Source organism: Abramis brama (genome assembly GCF_963993115.1).
Source record: "Abramis brama genome assembly, chromosome: 23".
Lineage (NCBI taxonomy): Eukaryota > Metazoa > Chordata > Actinopteri > Cypriniformes > Leuciscidae > Abramis > Abramis brama.
Window position 1 is genome coordinate 29849200 of NC_139985.1, and position 19705 is coordinate 29868904.

Here is a 19705-nt window from a genome sequence, read left to right on the forward strand (position 1 = left end):
TGTGCTGTTGTCAGTCTGTGACGGAGGCTCTTCTCTCGCTACACCTGGTGTATCCGCGGAGGAATCTGACCGCTGACCAGTGTCGAGGCGCTCAGCTCCTGTCTCTGCTGGCCTCACCCGCCGCCATGCTGAGCCCCGTCTGCTGCGACACTGTACGTATATACACATCTGTACACATCTGCCCATCATCATCAGCTTCACATCTGTACACATCTGCCCATCATCATCAGCTTCACATCTGTACACATCTGCCCATCATGCATTAGCTTCACATCTGTACACATCTGCCCATCATCATCAGCTTCACATCTGTACACATCTGCCCATCATGCATTAGCTTCACATCTGTACACATCTGCCCATCATCATCAGCTTCACATCTGTACACATCTGCCCATCATCATCAGCTTCACATCTGTACACATCTGCCCATCATGCATTAGCTTCACATCTGTACACATCTGCCCATCATCATCAGCTTCACATCTGTACACATCTGCCCATCATGCATTAGCTTCACATCTGTACACATCTGCCCATCATCATCAGCTTCACATCTGTACACATCTGCCCATCATCATCAGCTTCACATCTGTACACATCTGCCCATCATGCATTAGCTTCACATCTGTACACATCTGCCCATCATCATCAGCTTCACATCTGTAGACATCTGCCCATCATCATCAGCTTCACATCTGTACACATCTGCCCATCATGCATTAGCTTCACATCTGTACACATCTGCCCATCATCATCAGCTTCACATCTGTACACATCTGCCCATCATGCATTAGCTTCACATCTGTACACATCTGCCCATCATCATCAGCTTCACATCTGTAGACATCTGCCCATCATCATCAGCTTCACATCTGTACACATCTGCCAATCATGCATTAGCTTCACATCTGTACACATCTGCCCATCATCATCAGCTTCACATCACATCTGTACACATCTGCCAATCATGCATTAGCTTCACATCTGTACACATCTGCCCATCATCATCAGCTTCACATCACATCTGTACACATCTGCCAATCATGCATTAGCTTCACATCTGTACACATCTGCCCATCATCATCAGCTTCACATCTGTACACATCTGCCAATCATGCATTAGCTTCACATCTGTACACATCTGCCCATCATCATCAGCTTCACATCTGTACACATCTGCCCATCATCATCAGCTTCACATCTGTACACATCTGCCAATCATGCATTAGCTTCACATCTGTACACATCTGTACACATCTGCCCATCATCATCAGCTTCACATCACATCTGTACACATCTGCCAATCATGCATTAGCTTCACATCTGTACACATCTGCCCATCATCATCAGCTTCACATCTGTACACATCTGCCCATCATCATCAGCTTCACATCACATCTGTACACATCTGCCAATCATGCATTAGCTTCACATCTGTACACATCTGCCCATCATCATCAGCTTCACATCACATCTGTACACATCTGCCAATCATGCATTAGCTTCACATCTGTACACATCTGCCCATCATCATCAGCTTCACATCTGTACACATCTGCCAATCATGCATTAGCTTCACATCTGTACACATCTGCCCATCATCATCAGCTTCACATCACATCTGTACACATCTGCCAATCATGCATTAGCTTCACATCTGTACACATCTGCCCATCATCATCAGCTTCACATCTGTACACATCTGCCAATCATGCATTAGCTTCACATCTGTACACATCTGCCCATCATCATCAGCTTCATATCTGTACACATCTGTCCATCATCATCATCAGTAAACTCATGCAACAGTGTGAATAAAAGACTGACACTGAACATTGTTTATAGATGGCTTGTGAGTATCTGTCCATGGAGGTGATGGAGCGCTGGATCCTCAGTGAGTGACACACACTTCTCACACTCTCTCAATACCATCTTACACTCTTTTTCCAAACACAACTCTTTATTTGAGGGAGCATTTCTGTCAGTGCTCAGATGACCTTGTGTGTTAATCTATTTGAAAGCTTTATCCCTTCACCGGCCACTGTGGCTCCTGGATTTCTTAGATCAGTGGATAAATGCACACATCAACATCACTAGATACAGTAAATAACCCTAATGTAATATTTGCAGTTAATAACCCAAGATTTGTGCTTTATGTCAGTGGTTGTGTATCAACTTTGTTTTTTTGTATTTTAGCTGGAATGAAAAGCAGCAGAATAGTGAAGAACATATCCTGCCCACTATAATACAGTATTTAATGTGCATGCCCCTCAGCCTGGGGCTTATTCACTTCACTTCTGCTGTGAAAGGGCCTTTACATGTGCTAGAATTAGAATTCTTTTTGTTATTACACTCTAAACAATGCTGGATTGTTTAAACCCATGTTTTGGTCAAATATGGACAAACCCAACCATTGGGTTTAAAATGTGATTAAAAAATTAAACCAACACTAGGGTTTGTCCATATTTGACCCAAACATGAGTTTAAACAACCAAGCATGTTTTAGAGTGTAAGAACAAACAAGCAAACCCAGCCCAGGTGAGAAGTAGCGCAAAAGTAATGTAACGCATTACTTTCTATAAAAAGTAAATAAGTAATGCAATTAGTTACTTTTTTTAGGGAGTAACACAATATTATAATGCATTACTTTTAAAAGTAACTGTCCCCGACACTGTTAGTTCTGTATAAAGCGTTAGTTTTCTCTCTCCTAATTCGATTCCTTTCTACTCTATTCTATCCTATCACCAAAAATAAAAGAAATACTTTTTTTGCATGTAATTTTCCTGTGAAGCTTTTGATTATCTGCTGTCAGTGTGTTTGATGAGGTTTGGGTTAAACTCTACACTGGTTTATTGTGCATTAACTGGTTTTACACACTTCTAAGTTCATGAGTGTGTGAGAAAGAGAGAGGTGGAGGTTTATTTAAAGAGAACATTAACATTAGAACCAGGTTAAGAATGAATTCACGCTCGTACACATCTGTCGTGAATCATGAGTTATTAGCACAAATAATCCACGCATTAATTAGTAATTAGTAACCCCACTTGAGAGAACACAACAGTGTTGTTGTGTTCTGACCTTCAGTGATGTGTTGTTATTGTGTTGTTCAGTGGGGGGTTGTGTTGATGTGATGTGTTGTTCAGTCGGGGGTTGTGTTGATGTGATGTGTTGTTCAGTCGGGGGTTGTGTTGATGTGATGTGTTGTTCAGTCGGGGGTTGTGTTGATGTGTTGTGTTGTTCAGTCGGGGTTGTGTTGTTGTGTTGTTCAGTCGGGGTTGTGTTGTTGTGCTGATGTGTTATGTTGTGTTGTTCAGTCGGGGGTTGTGTTGATGTGTTGTGTTGTTCAGTCGGGGTTGTGTTGTTGTGCTGATGTGTTATGTTGTGTTGTTCAGTCGGGGGTTGTGTTGATGTGTTGTGTTGTTCAGTCGGGGGTTGTGTTGATGTGTTGTGTTGTTCAGTCGGGGTTGTGTTGTTGTGCTGATGTGTTATGTTGTGTTGTTCAGTCGGGGGTTGTGTTGATGTGTTGTGTTGTTCAGTCGGGGGTTGTGTTGATGTGTTGTGTTGTTCAGTCGGGGGTTGTGTTGATGTGTTGTGTTGTTCAGTCGGGGTTGTGTTGTTGTGCTGATGTGTTATGTTGTGTTGTTCAGTCGGGGGTTGTGTTGATGTGTTGTTCAGTCGGGGTTGTGTTGATGTGTTGTTGTTGTGTTGTGTTGTTCAGTCGGGTTCCTGCTGTGTCACGGGAGTCTGAACAGTAACGCTGGTTCTCAGAGCTTGTGGAAGATGGCTCTTCGCAGCGGCCTGTACATCACAGTCATCAGAGACGAGGTGCTGCAAATACACAAGCTCTCCGAGGAGTTCTTCGACAGTCTCAAAGGGTAACGCATGATGCTGCACTGTTCTCATGTGTTCACTCCACTGTTCTCATGTGTTCACTCCACTGTTCTCATGTGTTCACTCCACTGTTCTCGTGTGTTCACTCCACTGTTCTCGTGTTCACTCCACTGTTCTCGTGTGTTCACTCCACTGTTCTCGTGTGTTCACTCCACTGTTCTCGTGTGTTCACGCCACTGTTCTCGTGTGTTCACTCCACTGTTCTCGTGTGTTCACTCCACTGTTCTCGTGTGTTCACTCCACTGTTCTCCTGTGTTCACTCCACTGTTCTCCTGTGTTCACTCCACTGTTCTCGTGTGTTCACTCCACTGTTCTCGTGTGTTCACTCCACTGTTCTCCTGTGTTCACTCCACTGTTCTCGTGTGTTCACTCCACTGTTCTCCTGTGTTCAATCCACTGTTCTCGTGTGTTCACTCCACTGTTCTCCTGTGTTCACTCCACTGTTCTCCTGTGTTCACTCCACTGTTCTCCTCTGTTCACTCCACTGTTCTCCTGTGTTCACTCCACTGTTCTCGTGTGTTCACTCCACTGTTCTCGTGTGTTCACTCCACTGTTCTCGTGTGTTCACTCCACTGTTCTCGTGTGTTCACTCCACTGTTCTCGTGTGTTCACTCCACTGTTCTCGAGTGTTCACTCCACTGTTCTCCTCTGTTCACTCCACTGTTCTCCTGTGTTCACTCCACTGTTCTCGTGTGTTCACTCCACTGTTCTCGTGTGTTCACTCCACTGTTCTCCTGTGTTCACTCCACTGTTCTCGTGTGTTCACTCCACTGTTCTCGTGTGTTCACTCCACTGTTCTTGTGTGTTCACTCCACTGTTCTCGAGTGTTCACTCCACTGTTCTCGAGTGTTCACTCCACTGTTCTCATGTGTTCACTCCACTGTTCTCCTGTGTTCACTCCACTGTTCTCCTGTGTTCTCCTGTGTTCACTCCACTGTTCTCCTGTGTTCACTCCACTGTTCTCATGTGTTCACTCCACTGTTCTCCTGTGTTCTCATGTGTTCTCTCCACTGTTCTCCTGTGTTCTCATGTGTTCACTCCACTGTTCTCCTGTGTTCTCTCCACTGTTCTCGTGTGTTCACTCCACTGTTCTCGTGTGTTCACTCCACTGTTCTTGTGTGTTCACTCCACTGTTCTCGAGTGTTCACTCCACTGTTCTCGAGTGTTCACTCCACTGTTCTCATGTGTTCACTCCACTGTTCTCCTGTGTTCACTCCACTGTTCTCCTGTGTTCTCATGTGTTCTCTCCACTGTTCTCCTGTGTTCTCATGTGTTCTCTCGACTGTTCTCCTGTGTTCTCTCCACTGTTCCTTATCATGTTTCACTCTGATCATATTCTTTTCCAGGTACAGTAAGCGTATTCCCGACATCAAGGAATGTAAAGAGTATGTCATCGCTAACTGGTGAGCATCTAAAGTATGAACTTGATCATTTTAAATACAGGGATGAAAGAAAAAAAATCATTATCAGTTATTGCCCTTGACATTAAAAATAAAATAAAAACGCGAACAGGGAACGTTCTGTCAAGGTTTTGAACCTTACGAACAAATGTTCTTCCAGTAACATTAATAGAACATTCGTTCAAAGTTATCTTGTCTTTAATAATGTTCTCAAAGCATTAGCACAAAAACAGTATTTATCGTTTTTCTGAAACGTTGTTAGACGTTTACCTAACTTTTTTTTTAAATGTTACTACTTGTTTCAGAACGTTCAGAGAACATTTTAAAAGTAACGTTTCCATAATGTTTGCAAAATGATAAAACGTAATGTTCTCCTAACGTTCACATAACCAAACAAACGTCTCGTTGTTCTCCAGCGGAGCCGTGCGGAGAGAGAAGCGAGGCTTTCTGAGAAACGCTCTCAAGGAACTGATCAAAGTGTTGGAGGACGAGCCGGCTCTGCTCGGACCCAAGGTGTCAATCATGCTTTTCATTTTTATTTTTTTTTCATACACATTAGCCCAGATCTCTATTGAAGCTCGTTTCCACCACAGAATAAAACATTTTAGAAGATAATTGCGATTCTGACTTTATGGGCCCTATCTTGCACCCAGCGCAATTGACTTTGTACACTGACGCATGTATCATTCCTATTTTGCACCCGCGCAAAGCGCGCTTTTCCCTCCACAAAAGCACGTCGCTAAACTAGGGAATGAACTTGCGCTCCCTGGGCGGTTCAGCGCAAAAAAGGAGGCGTGTTCCGGCGCAAACGTTCCTTAATGCTATTTTGCAGGTTTAGAAAACAATTGCGCCACTGACCAGGAAAAAATAGTTTAAAGTCAGTGGCGCGTTGCGCATGTTATTCATATGCTATTTTAAGGGCGCATGCTTGGCCATAATCAATGTAGCGTGTGCACAACGCGCATACACTTTGATTCTCTCATCTACACAGAAGCAGCAGTTTTCATTTTTGCAAATCATACATTATTATGATAGATAGATAGATAGATAGATAGATAGATAGATAGATAGATAGACAATTTATTATAAAAGCATACATCTAGCTTACACATTTACCCAAATTATCATACTCCTTTTTAACCGAAGTTAATTTGGGTGGGTTTCTCCATCCCCAACGTCCCTGACGAGAGCGTTGCTCTCCTTGGCTGTGAACCGCTCCTGGCGCGCGTCTGGCAAATCCGCCGTTATAATAGGAATCCGCTTTAGAACAAAGCGCGTCTGCTCTTAAAGGGAATGTGAGATGACGCTCTGATTGGTTTATTTCACGTTACGCCCAAACCACACCTATGAATAATGAAGCTACTTCAGACCAACCCATTTTAGATTTGCGCCTGGCGCAAGAGTCATTTATCCCGCTGGGAAAATAGCAACAGCGCCAAGACCCGCCCACAAAGTTACTTGCGCTTTGCGCTTTGACACTTGCGTTTCAGATCGTTAAAATAGGGCCCTATAACTCGCAATAGCGACTTTATATTTTGCTATTCTGACTTTATAAAACACAATTGTGAGATAAAAAGTCAAAATGACCGTTTTTTAATGTTTTCCTCTGTGGCGTAAACGAGCCTCCACAGATCTGTGAACCTGTGCTTGTTCCAGGCTTTATTCGTGTTCATGGCGCTGTCGTTCTCCCGGGATGAAGTGCTCTGGCTCGTGCGGCACGCAGAGAACATCCCGAAAACCAAGACACCGGAGGATTACGCAGACTCGTGAGTTTCATCCTCAACTCAAACTGTGCACTTTCCCAAGATCTGGAGAAAAAATCATATTTTTATATTTTATAACATTATGTATAACATCATGTAAACCTGTACACTGATTCAGTGTGAAAAGCCCATCATAAGTTGGGTTATGAATGTGTGTGTGTGTGTGTGTGTGTGTGTGTGTGTGATGCAGACAGATGGCAGAGCTGCTGTTCTACATGGAGCGTCTGCGAGTTCTTCTGGTCCAGCACAGATACATCCTCCAGCGCTACCATCTCCAGTACCTGTCCCAGTACGACGCGCTCGTGCTCAACGACACCATACAGGTGCAGCAGTGTGTGTGTGTCTGTGTGTGTGTGTCTGTGTGTGTGTGTGTGTGTGTGTGTGTGTGTGATAGGGACAGCACTGTCTCCGTCCTCTGTGTGTGTGTGTGTGTCTGTGTGTGTGATAGGGACAGCACTGTCTCCGTCCTCTTCACAAACACACACACACAGACGTTTATGTGGCGTTTCTCCTGGTTTCAGGGCATGTACGTGTGTCCGGAGGAAGAATCGGTTCTCATGTCATCCTTCGTCTCAACTCTTTCTTCAATGAGTCTCAAGCACTGTGAGTCTTTCGTTCAGATCAGCGTGCGGTGAAGTGTAGTGAAATGTGTGTGTGTGTGTGTGTGTGTGTGGTGTGTTTGATCAAATATATGCCGTCTTGGAGAGCAGAAGTGACTTCTTTCAGAAACATTAAAACATCTTACCATTCCCAAAATTTTGAATGGTAGTGTATATTTCATAAATATAAATATGAGATGAGATGAAAGTCCATTTCTTTCTTCTGCCATCTTACAGCAAATTAGATAAAATATGTAGCAGGAATTCAGATCCAATTGTTACACACACATTTATTGGCTTTCTTAATATTCTTTGGTGTTTCCGCAGTGAATGCAGGAGAAGAGTTCGACCTGAGACCGTTCAGACTGGACTGGCTGAGACTGCAGGTACGGCTCGCACTGATCAGTTACGTACATCCATAGGCCTGTAATATTCATCAGAGTTGGAATCATGATTTTTATACATTAGTGATTGTGTGTGTGTGTGTGTGTGTGTTGTTCAGGCGTACACCAGTGTGGGTAAAGCGTCTCTGGCTCTGAAGGATTATCCCGAACTCGCCAAGATCATGAACATGGCCCAGTTTCACACCAGGATGATGGACACTGTGAGCGAGCTCCTCTACGAGACGGCCGATCTCTCCATCCTCTGGTGAGTCTCTTCTGAGATGTTCTGTGAATCCGCTGAGCTTTAATAAAAGTAAACGGACTCTGCTTGATTTCTACTGCCTGTGATCTTCAGTTTCCACGCGCGTGTGTTTGAGAAGATGTTCTCTCAGAGCGGCGAGGACGTGTGTATGCAGCGATACCTGATGGCGTTCCCTCTCGTCTGCTCACACTTCAGCCAGAGTCTCCATCCACTCTGTCCCGAGGAGGTCAGTGCTCCCTATATCAGCGTACTTCAACTGAGCTTTAAATAATTAATGAAAAGTAAAGTTACATTACCCCCCCCCCATATATATATATATTTTTCTGATCTGAAAAATGATCCGAACCGTGAGTTTTGTGATCCGATGCACCACTAATTCACTGCTGTCTGTTTAAAGAGCACATATTCTGCTTTCCTCATCTGTGTTTAGTGTGTAATGTTGCTGTGTGATCATGAAGAAGCTCCAGTTCTTCTCTATATCAGTGTCAGTGTTTCTGAACTCCTGAAACGCCTCCATTGTAGTCTTGAGTTTCTTCCGGGAACGAACACGTCACAATATTCCTCATTATAATAATTCATACGCAGAATAAAGGGGCGGGGCCTGGTTGAGTTAGTTAGTAGTGTGTTAAACTGGCGGTTATGGTAAGGGGCGGGACATTTCCCAAACACACTCGAAGCGCTCGACCAATCACAACACACTGCTCCAGCTGACCAATCAGAGCACAGTGTGCTTTTCAGAAGGAGGAGCTTCATAGAGACAGGAAGTAAACAGAGCGTTACTGACAGACTGGGAAGAGAGGAGCCGCAACAATGGAGAATATGAGGAGAATAATCAACATTCAAGCAGGAAAACCTGTTCTAGTAGAGCCTGAAACTACATCAGGACTGTATAAAACAGCATAATATGGCCTTTTAAGGAAAATTAAAGGGATATTTCACCAAAATTTATTGATTGGTGATTTACCCACCCTCAAGTTGTTCCAAACCTCTATAAATGTCTTTGTTCTGTTGAACACAAAGGAAGATATTTTGAAGAATGTGGGAACTGAACAGGTCTGGGGCACCATTGACTATTTTTCCCCCAAAACGCCCCAAAATGGTTTGGTTTTACAAACTTTCTTCAAAATATCTTAATTTGTGTTCAGCAGAACAAATAAATGAATACAGGTTAGAAACAACTTGAGGGTGAGTAAATGACGACAGAATTTGTAGACTATCCCTTCAATAGATCATTTTCACAAAAGTAAATCTGCTACTAAATGATGTTCTGTCATATTTATCTTGCATGTGTGCGTGGGCTAGACTGAAGAGATGGAGAAGCAAAGCCTGAAGCTGTGCGTGGCCTTTCTGGAGGAGATCTCCCGTCAGACGTGTTCGGTGGTGCTGGAGATCTGTGCCGAACAGTGTAACCTAAACGAGAAGGTACAGAAAATCTACTGAACTCAGTATGAAGATCAGCCTTATCAAAACTACAATTAAAGTGGTCTGGTTTTAGGTTGAAGAATATATATAATGTAGTTTTAAAAAAATGGACATGAATGCCCATAAATCAAAAAAGCCAGTAAGAACCACAAGTGTTTTAGTGTTTGCTGTGTTTTAGTTATTGCCCAAGCACAGCGCTGAGACCATCAGCACAGCGCGCAATAAGAAACTGAAGAAACCGGTGCCAAAGAGAGGAGACGTGCCTAAAGAGAAACCAGGGACGGAGAGCCTCAGGAAGGATAGAGCCTTCGTCACAAAGTATGCATCATCCGACAGATTCAGTATAGGAATGAAAAAACTATCTTTATCTTTCATATAGATTTGCAAGCTGACTGCTCTCTTCTGTTGTAGTCTGGATAAGATGCACATGGCTTTGACAGAACTGTGCGCTTCCTACAGCGTCTGCGCTGACTTCACAGTCTTCAAACACATCGTTGTGCCGGCCGAGTTCCTGCTCACACAGCTGGAGATGAGACTCAACAAGTACACTCACTTCTATATGTTCACAACTGCACTGTTCAGATCGCAACACAGGATGAGTTTGATGAACATCCTCTCAATCACACATTGTGTCTTAAAGGAATATCCCAGGTTACGTCGCTTTATTTAAACAAAAAGAAAAAAACAAGATTATCATGAAGCGCAAACAATGAATCCAGACATGTGAGGCTTATCATTTTATAAAAAAAAGTTTTTAAAATTATGTAAAATTGCGTGTTGTTTAATCTGTATAGTTGTTTTAGGGTTTTAGGCATCATGTCTATAAAGTAGTAAAATTAGACGTTAAACAGAAAAGGTTAGGAAGCGATTTTTTTCCCAACTTTTAATGACTTCTGCAGTCTCAAAATGATTCAGCGCCCTGAATACAATCCCTCAGAACAGCAGAAATCTGCAAAAACAGGTGTTGTCTCACTAATCAAGGGCTTCATTAGTTGCACCAGGTGTGCTTGAGCTAGAACACATGAAATATCTGAACTGGTGAGGTTTGATGAGCGTTGACTGCATGTAAGAAACATAGCAAAGAATGGTCAAAAGAATGGTCTAAAATGTTGAGAGAAGATATCATCGCTCTTCACAAACAAGGCACAGGATACAAGAAGATAGTGAAGGCACTAAATGTTCCTCGAGACACTATACCTCCAGGAATATCCCTGAACTGGAGGCCGTTGCTCATGAGGAACAGGCTCAGATCCCTCAGACACAGAAGCTGAGTCTGTTATACATCTCGCTTCAGCAAAAGGCTCTACTGAGTGCTAAAGATGCTCGCCATGAAGGGGGTGAATAATTCTGAGACTGCAGAAGTCATTAAAAGTTGCATTTTCAGTTGAATTTGGAGAAAAGTAACAAGTAGGGGAGCGCGGGGCACAACGTAACACGGGGCTAGTTGTAGCACGCTTGTTTTAAATACTTCCGCACATGCTTGGATGACGAAACTTTGTGTATTTACTAGTTGCCATATCAACACTATATAGAAAAAAAATTCCGCCAAAAATATAATTTTTTTGGAAGATATCCATAGACATTTATTAAACCATAGCAAAAGTAAATTTCTTACTTAAGTTAATTTTTCATCTCTATTTTTTGTGTTTATTTAAAATAAGACAAATCTGATATTATTTTAATCTCCAAGATGTTATTTAACAGTTGAGATAGTTATTTAATGCTTCGCTAACTAGCAGAAGACACTAGCCGGGTTTAAATCCCAGTTGTGCAGGCGGGGGCATGTTGTAACACTGCGTTACAATGTTAATTTTATTGAGAAAACGTGAGAAAAAGGTGAATAAAGACTGAGAGTCAATGTTCAGAAATTACTAATTATTTATTTGTTTTGAACTATGTTGTATAGCTGTGTTTTCATGTGTTCGTAGTCAAAACTCAAAAATGAGTTTATATTTAATTATTAAAAATTGCCATTATTTTATATGAAAAAGTTTTTTAATTGTATTGTATTTAGAAAATATTTTAGTTTGTTTTGTATATTTTTTTTATTAGATCAGATAACATTTTAAGCTGTCATATGTTATGTTACAATGTGCCCCTCACATGTTACAATGTACCCCACCTATGGGGCATGTTGTCACATTTCACTTCCATTCTTTCGGGGTATATCAAGAAAAAAGTATATACTGTATTAATAAAACAAAAACACATAATTGTACTAGACATGTGGGAAATTAATGTGGGAAAAAATAAATACTCTGAACCATAAGTAGATTTACACAAACTGAGAAAGTCAAAAAGCGTTACTTTGTGCCCCGCTCTCCCCTATTCAAAGTATTCAAAAGTAACGTTCCCAAAATGGTTGAAGAATGATATCCAAGAAATACAGTTTTTGAGTGTTCAGAAATAATTTTTTTATGTTAGTGAAACGTTCTTAGAACATATTTTTGTTTCCAATCCAATCCAATCCAATCCACTTTATTTCTATAGCACATTTTACAAACACAAAGTTCCCAAAGTGCTGCACAAAAGACTCAGAACATACAAACATTTAATATAAAATAATTAAAACAAAATAAGAACATCAGGTTTAAAAATGTATATAAAATATTAAAAATAAAAAGAATAAACACCACAAAGGACCACACAACTCACGCGGAGTTAAAAGCCAAAGAATAAAAATAATATTATAATATTTTTGTTTGCTGGTATATTTTTTGTCTTGTGGTTATACTTTTAATGTTTACTGCCTCAGCATTCATTCACTTAAATTGTACATGCCTCATTGTAATCTGGACTTCTGGACTTCTGAAAAAAAATAATTTTTATACATTTTTGTGGTTATCAACTTTACGCCACAAGTAAAGTTCTCAAACCGGAATATTCCTTTAAAGGCTTGTTTGAGAGTGTTCACAACTGTAAAATATAGATGAAAAAGCATTGAGTGAAAAACCCCTGAGTTTAATAAATCATTAATCTCAGCGTAGAGCACTGTTTGCTTCAACCTAACAAATGTAGGTTTGCAGGGTGATCGTGCAGATGGCGGGTTACAACCAGAGCACTCACGAGATCGCCCGTCCATCAGACCTGCTGGCTGGGATTCAAGCGTACGTGTCGAGTCTTCAGTGCCTCAACTGTTACATCAACATCGACGTGGCTCGGCTCGTGAAGAGTGTCCTGTTACAGCAGACTCAACCTCTCGACTCGTACGGGGCTCAGACCATCACGACTCTCTATACTACCTGGTGAGACCTCATGAAGTTTCGTCAGCTTCATCAGGGCCGTTTCCTTGGCTCAGACTGTGATGTCCCCTGTGTATCCCGTAGTTCACGGCCACTGGTTAAGAGAGCCATTCACTAACCATTTAGACCAGGAATGATCAAACCCTAGAAGAGAATGAGGTTTCGCAAACTTTCAGGCCGTGCCACCTTTCATAAAATCATATTTCCTCCAGCTTTTCCAGCTTTTGAGTGTAATCTTACATCACGCAATTCTGACTTTATAACACACAATTCTGACTTTATAACACACAATTGCGACTTTATATTGTGCAATTCTCACTTTATAACACACAATTCTGACTTTATATCAAGAAATTCTGACTTTATAACACACAATTGTGACTTTATATAACAATTCTGACTTTATAACACACAATTGCGACTTTATATTGTGCAATTCTGACTTTATAACACAATTGTGACTTTATATCAAGAAATTCTGACTTTATTACACACAATTGCGACTTTATATCACGCAGTTCCCCTGTGTATCCCATAGTTCACGGCCACTGGCTAAGAAAGTAATTAACTAACAATTTGTTAGTTCAGGAATGATCAAACCCTAGAAGAGAATGAGGTTTCGCAAACTTTCAGGCCGTGCCACCTTTCATAAAATCATATTTCCTCCAGCTTTTCCAGCTTTTGAGCGTAATCTTACATTATGCAATTCTGACTTTATAACACACAATTCTGACTTTATATCACGCAATTCTGACTTTATTTAACAATTCTGACTTTATAACACACAATTGCGACTTTATATTGTGCAATTCTGACTTTATAACACACAATTGTGACTTTATATCACAATTCTGACTTTATAACACAATTGTGACTTTATATTGTGCAATTCTGACTTTATAACACACAATTCTGACTTTATATCAAGAAATTCTGACTTTATAACACACAATTGTGACTTTATATAACAATTCTGACTTTATAACACAATTGTGACTTTATATCAAGAAATTCTGACTTTATTACACACAATTGTGACTTTATATCACGCAGTTCCCCTGTGTATCCCATAGTTCACGGGCGCTGGCTAAGAAAGTAATTAACCAACAATTTGTTAGTTCAGGAATGATCAAACCCTAGATGAGAATGAGGTTTCGCAAACTTTTCAGGCCGTGCCACCTTTCATAAAATCATATTTCCTCCAGCTTTTCCAGCTTTTGAGTGTTATCCTACAGACTGTGAGGTACATACAGATAATTCCATATTATAATATATATTGAATGTATTGTATTTTTTCAGATCGTGAGTAAGTACAGAGGCTTTGTGTGCACTGTGTGTGAATATTGTAGTTGTAGACTAAATATGAGCATCTCACTTGCACAAATTCAGTATTCCTCAAAATGAATAAAAACAGTGAAATGCAAAAAATTCTGAATATCACACAAACCTGCAATTAAATATGCTAAATAATTCAAATATACTTTATGTATTTAATCTCACTTTATTAACCAATGTCTTTGCTGCTGACCTTCGATGATCCACTCCAACCATTCTAAACTGCAAAAATTACTTTAGATAAACATCACATTTGTGCTTCATTTTTTTATTGCCGTGATCCAGAATGACATCACAGGTGAAAGGTTTGTTGAGCGGCGCCCTCTACTGTAAAGGAGTGAATGTGCATTTTTCAGCCTGAGGCTTATTCCTTTCAACTTTGGTGTGAAAGAGCCTTTGAATGAAAAAGTTCTATTTTGGCACAAACAAGCCTAGCCCAGGTGAGGAGAAGTGAAAATGCATTCCTTTCCACAACTAAGTAACACAATTAGTTACTTTTAAAAGTAACTTTCCCCAACACCGCTGCTATATTCAGGAATGAAACAACTGACTGCTTTTATGAGCGAGTCATTGAACACATACAGTTGTGCTGTTGTTGTTTAACTGTGTTCCTGGTCTCTGGTTTAACTGTGTTCCTGGTCTCTGGTTTAACAGTGTTCCTGGTCTCTGGTTTAACTGTGTTCCTGGTCTCTGGTTTAACTGTGTTCCTGGTCTCTGGTTTAACTGTGTTCCTGGTCTCTGGTTTAACTGTGTTTCTGGTCTCTGGTTTAACTGTGTTCCTGGTCTCTGGTTTAACTGTGTTTCTGGTCTCTGGTTTAACTGTGTTCCTGGTCTCTGGTTTAACTGTGTTCCTGGTCTCTGGTTTAACTGTGTTTCTGGTCTCTGGTTTAAATGTGTTTCTGGTCTCTGGTTTAACTGTGTTTCTGGTCTCTGGTTTAACTGTGTTTCTGGTCTCTCGTTTAACTGTGTTCCTGGTCTCTGGTTTAACTGTGTTTCTGGTCTCTGGTTTAACTGTGTTCCTGGTCTCTGGTTTAACTGTGTTCCTGGTCTCTGGTTTAACTGTGTTCCTGGTCTCTGGTTTAACTGTGTTTCTGGTCTCTGGTTTAACTGTGTTCCTGGTCTCTGGTTTAACTGTGTTCCTGGTCTCTGGTTTAACTGTGTTCCTGGTCTCTGGTTTAACTGTGTTTCTGGTCTCTGGTTTAACTGTGTTCCTGGTCTCTGGTTTAACTGTGTTTCTGGTCTCTGGTTTAAATGTGTTTCTGGTCTCTGGTTTAACTGTGTTTCTGGTCTCTGGTTTAACTGTGTTTCTGGTCTCTGGTTTAACTGTGTTTCTGGTCTCTGGTTTAACTGTGTTTCTGGTCTCTCGTTTAACTGTGTTCCTGGTCTCTGGTTTAACTGTGTTTCTGGTCTCTGGTTTAACTGTGTTTCTGGTTTAACTGTGTTCCTGGTCTCTGGTTTAACTGTGCTCCTGGTCTCTGGTTTAACTGTGTTCCTGGTCTCTGGTTTAACTGTGCTCCTGGTCTCCTGTGCTCAGGTATCTCGAGGGTCTCTTGCGTCAGGCCAGCAGCGCTCTCATAGTCCACTGTCCAACCATACAGTGCTTCATCAACCAGAACACGGAGAGCGAGCAGAGCTTTCGTGCTGAGGAATACTCTGACATCGGTGGTAAGATGAAAGATATTTCAGCCATTTTCCAATAGCCACTGCATCTGTATACCCCCTCAACTTCATTTTCATACATGCATTCTTAAAGGGGACATGCAATGCAGTTTCACATATTATATTATGTTTTTCAAGGTTAGTTTATTAAAGTTTTTACAGTTTTATGCACCAAAAAAGGTCCAATATCTGTAACAATTATTGTTTTCATCTTCATTTTCAAACACTCATTTTCAAAAAGCATTACCTCTTGCAGTAATGGAAGTAAACACTCACTGCTGTGATTGGCTAACTTCATCAACGCTCACTGCTGTGATTGGCTAACTTCATCAACACTCACTGCTGTGATTGGCTAACTTCATCAACACTCACTGCTGTGATTGGCTAACTTCAGCGCACCACATCCACGCCCTCTTTTAAAGCATGTCATGTGTTTTGCTACTCAAGATGGCAAGCGTTGTGATAATTTTGCAAACTAGGCTGGTTTTATCTAAATACTTAACAAAATTCACAAAACCACACACCCAAACAAAATACCTCATATATCCTGCAAAATGAAGCACTGCAACCAAAACAATAGCATTATCAAAATCAAACTTTTGTAGGAAATGGCACACACTTCATTCATATTACCAGATTTCTGTCTGACCAACGACACACTGTTGGGCGTAATGAAGAGCACTCTCATCTTTAGTATAATACTAAAATAGTTCAAATTGTAGAAAAGTCTTAGATTGTTCACATGCACAGAAATATTTGCAGAGACACACACATGCTGTTGAAACATTTATTTTTTTATTTTTCACCAAACAAGTCAGTGCAACATATGCACATCAGAAATATTTACACTGGACTGAACACAAATATGCTCACAAAAACAGTAAACTGAAAAAGATTGAAGTGTTAACAGTTAAGCATTGGGGTGTTTTGTCAGGTGACACATGTATCGGCCAATCAGATCATGGAGTGTCATTTTGAATGGCAGTGTTTTGAAATGGCAATCATGAGACTTTATGTCAGATTGTGTGTCTTATGCAGAGAACCGTGTTCAGTGCGTTTAAAAGTGCCATTTTGAATTGCAAAATGTGTGTAAAGCAGAAAATGTGTTTAGACTTTGGAGAATTGAGAAGAGGTTTTGCTCTGTGTGTGTCAGTGTAAATAACTGTGCTGTGCGTGTCAGTTTAGTGTGTTAGCAATTGTAAAAAACTGTAATAGCAACAGTAACATAAAATACAAAGTTTTGTCATGAAACTCTAGATGGCGCATCAGCAGCATTAATAATAATCATCATCAGCAACAATAAGTGTTGCAAATCAATTCCGCCACAACCAAATGCATTAATATTGTCATATCCAGTACTAAACTCTCAGAGAGTTGTCATGATAGAAAAATAATAAAAATATATTCAACTCGCATAATAAAAGTATTTGACTCAAGGAAATATTTCTGATCCGGTTTCTGATTTTATACAATAAGACTCTTGGTGTCTGAAATGGTGTTAAACGCTGGTTTGATGTTTATTACACACATATTTGTCTGTAGGTTTGCGATCGTTGGCTGAACTGATCGGCCCGTATGGAATGAAGTTTTTAAATGAGAACCTCATGTGGCACATCATATCCCAAATTGGAGAACTGAAGGCATGATATCTTTCTAAAGCACAAACATGGCTAATTTACAGTCATACAGTGTAAACACGATTTAAATAAATCATGTTTTCATTTTCAGAAACTTGTAAGTGACAACATGGATGTCCTGGTGCAAATGAGAGCTAACTTTGACAAACCTGAGGCGATGGTTGACCTTCAGAAGAAGCTGACAGGTACAGTTCTTCATTACTCTTCATTACTCAAGCTAAAATCCTCACATAGTTTACTCACATAGTTGTCTGCAGTTTTGGACACTTTCCAATATCATTCCTCTCAAAAACAATCATAAAAGCTTCTTTATTGTTACATATAAATAAATCATAAAACACTTAGTAAAACTAAAAAGCAAGGATCACACACATCACCAATTTATACATTAATACATTATTACCCTTGATTAAAACTGTGTTGTAGTGTTATTTTAATGGGAAATGCCTTGCATGTGTATGAACAGATATAAGCGTCACGTTTACACAAGGTGAAGTCGTTTCACCGGAAGATCCAGTTAGGATTTCTTGATTAAAAAGTATAGAGTCAAAAAAAAAAAGTTCACAAAACAACGAATTGTTCACAGTACAATCATTAAGATGCATTTGGAAAATAGATGTGATGAATCTCTATTTCATGTCAAAAGTTAAAATAAACCGACAGAAAAAGAGCATAATTCTATCAACTTCTCCAAGGACAAAAGTTCGGGAAGCCCTGGTCTAAAGTGTTTCACTCGTTCATAAATCTTCTCTTGTGTCTTCTTTCTGTAATGAAACGCTGATTTATCTAATATTTTCCACCAGGCTGTGAGAATGTGTTGAAGAGAGTGACCATTATTGGGGTGATTCTGTCGTTTCGGTCTATGGTCCAAGACGCTCTCGCCGAGGTGAGAAGCTCTTCATGTTCATTAATATTATATCTGTATTTGTCAGATCTTATAGTGCATGCATAATAATAAATGCATGACGTGCTGTAATATACTGCTATAACATCACTGTACTGGTCATTTCCATCTGTAGATCATGGACAGACACTGTCCATTTCTCATGAGACCCATCAAATGTCTGAAGGATTTTATCCAGCCCGAGCTCGACATCAAGGTCAGTCATTCAATCATTCAGTCATTCAATCATTCAGTCATTCAATCATTCATTCAGTCATTCAATCATTCATTCAGTCATTCAATCATTCAATCATTCATTGTCATTCAGTCATTCAATCATTCAATCATTCAGTCATTCAGTCATTCAGTCATTCATTCAGTCATTCAATCATTCATTCATTCAATCATTCATTCATTCATTCAGTCATTCAATCATTCAATCATTCAGTCATTCAGTCATTCAGTCATTCAGTCATTCATTCAGTCATTCAATCATTCATTCATTCAATCATTCATTCATTCATTCAGTCATTCAATCATTCAATCATTCATTGTCATTCAGTCATTCAGTCATTCAATCAAAAAATATTATTTTGCGGACACCACTTAGACACGTGTAGATGACTCTCGGTGTGTTTGAGATGTCTTGTTTATTGATTGTCCTCGTCTCTGATCATGTGTAGATGACTCTCGGTGTGTATGAGATGTCTTCGGCTGCTGGTTTGAGATGTGAGATCGACCCTGCACTGGTTTCGGCGATAGCAAACATGCAGACAGGTGAAGTCCTGATAAAGGAGGAATGTCTCAAGATAATCTAATCTGATTGTTTCGATGTATAACCTGTTATTCTCCTCGCCAGACAACTTGTCGCTCGAGGAGGAGTTTAAGATCAGCTGTCTTCTGATGGTGTATATAGCCGTGTCTCTGCCCACCCTGTGTCTGGATCCCAACTCGTTCTACAGCCGAGAACTGGGAGGTGAGTTTGAGTCTCACAGACGACAGAAACAGCTTTGAGACAGCTTTAAGCCTGATTCACATATATATACAGTGGGGAGATCAAGTATTTGATACACTGCCGATTTTGCAGGTTTTCCCACTTACAAAGCATGTAGAAGTCTGTAATTTTTATCATAGGTACTCTTCAACTGTGAGTGACAGAATCTAAAACAAAAATCCAGAAAATCGCATTGTATGATTTTTAAGTAATTAATTTGCATTTTATTGCA

At 40.3% G+C, this 19705-nt stretch overlaps 1 protein-coding gene across 1 annotated transcript in view; it reads left to right on the top strand.

Annotated features, from left to right (window-relative positions):
- The window catches only part of nckap1l (NCK associated protein 1 like), a 31133-nt gene that overhangs the window by 6657 nt on the left and 4771 nt on the right, over positions 1-19705 (top strand). The window contains exons 7-28 of the mRNA XM_084100347.1: positions 15-152; positions 1849-1897; positions 3722-3878; positions 5241-5297; positions 5711-5807; positions 6951-7060; positions 7248-7380; positions 7579-7660; positions 7984-8042; positions 8159-8304; positions 8395-8527; positions 9604-9723; positions 9902-10041; positions 10135-10266; positions 12750-12968; positions 15835-15965; positions 17502-17599; positions 17688-17781; positions 18400-18482; positions 18616-18696; positions 19163-19256; positions 19339-19455. Coding sequence (XP_083956473.1) covers positions 15-152; positions 1849-1897; positions 3722-3878; positions 5241-5297; positions 5711-5807; positions 6951-7060; positions 7248-7380; positions 7579-7660; positions 7984-8042; positions 8159-8304; positions 8395-8527; positions 9604-9723; positions 9902-10041; positions 10135-10266; positions 12750-12968; positions 15835-15965; positions 17502-17599; positions 17688-17781; positions 18400-18482; positions 18616-18696; positions 19163-19256; positions 19339-19455 — 2470 coding nt within the window. The remainder of the gene's footprint in view (positions 1-14; positions 153-1848; positions 1898-3721; positions 3879-5240; positions 5298-5710; positions 5808-6950; positions 7061-7247; positions 7381-7578; positions 7661-7983; positions 8043-8158; positions 8305-8394; positions 8528-9603; positions 9724-9901; positions 10042-10134; positions 10267-12749; positions 12969-15834; positions 15966-17501; positions 17600-17687; positions 17782-18399; positions 18483-18615; positions 18697-19162; positions 19257-19338; positions 19456-19705) is intronic.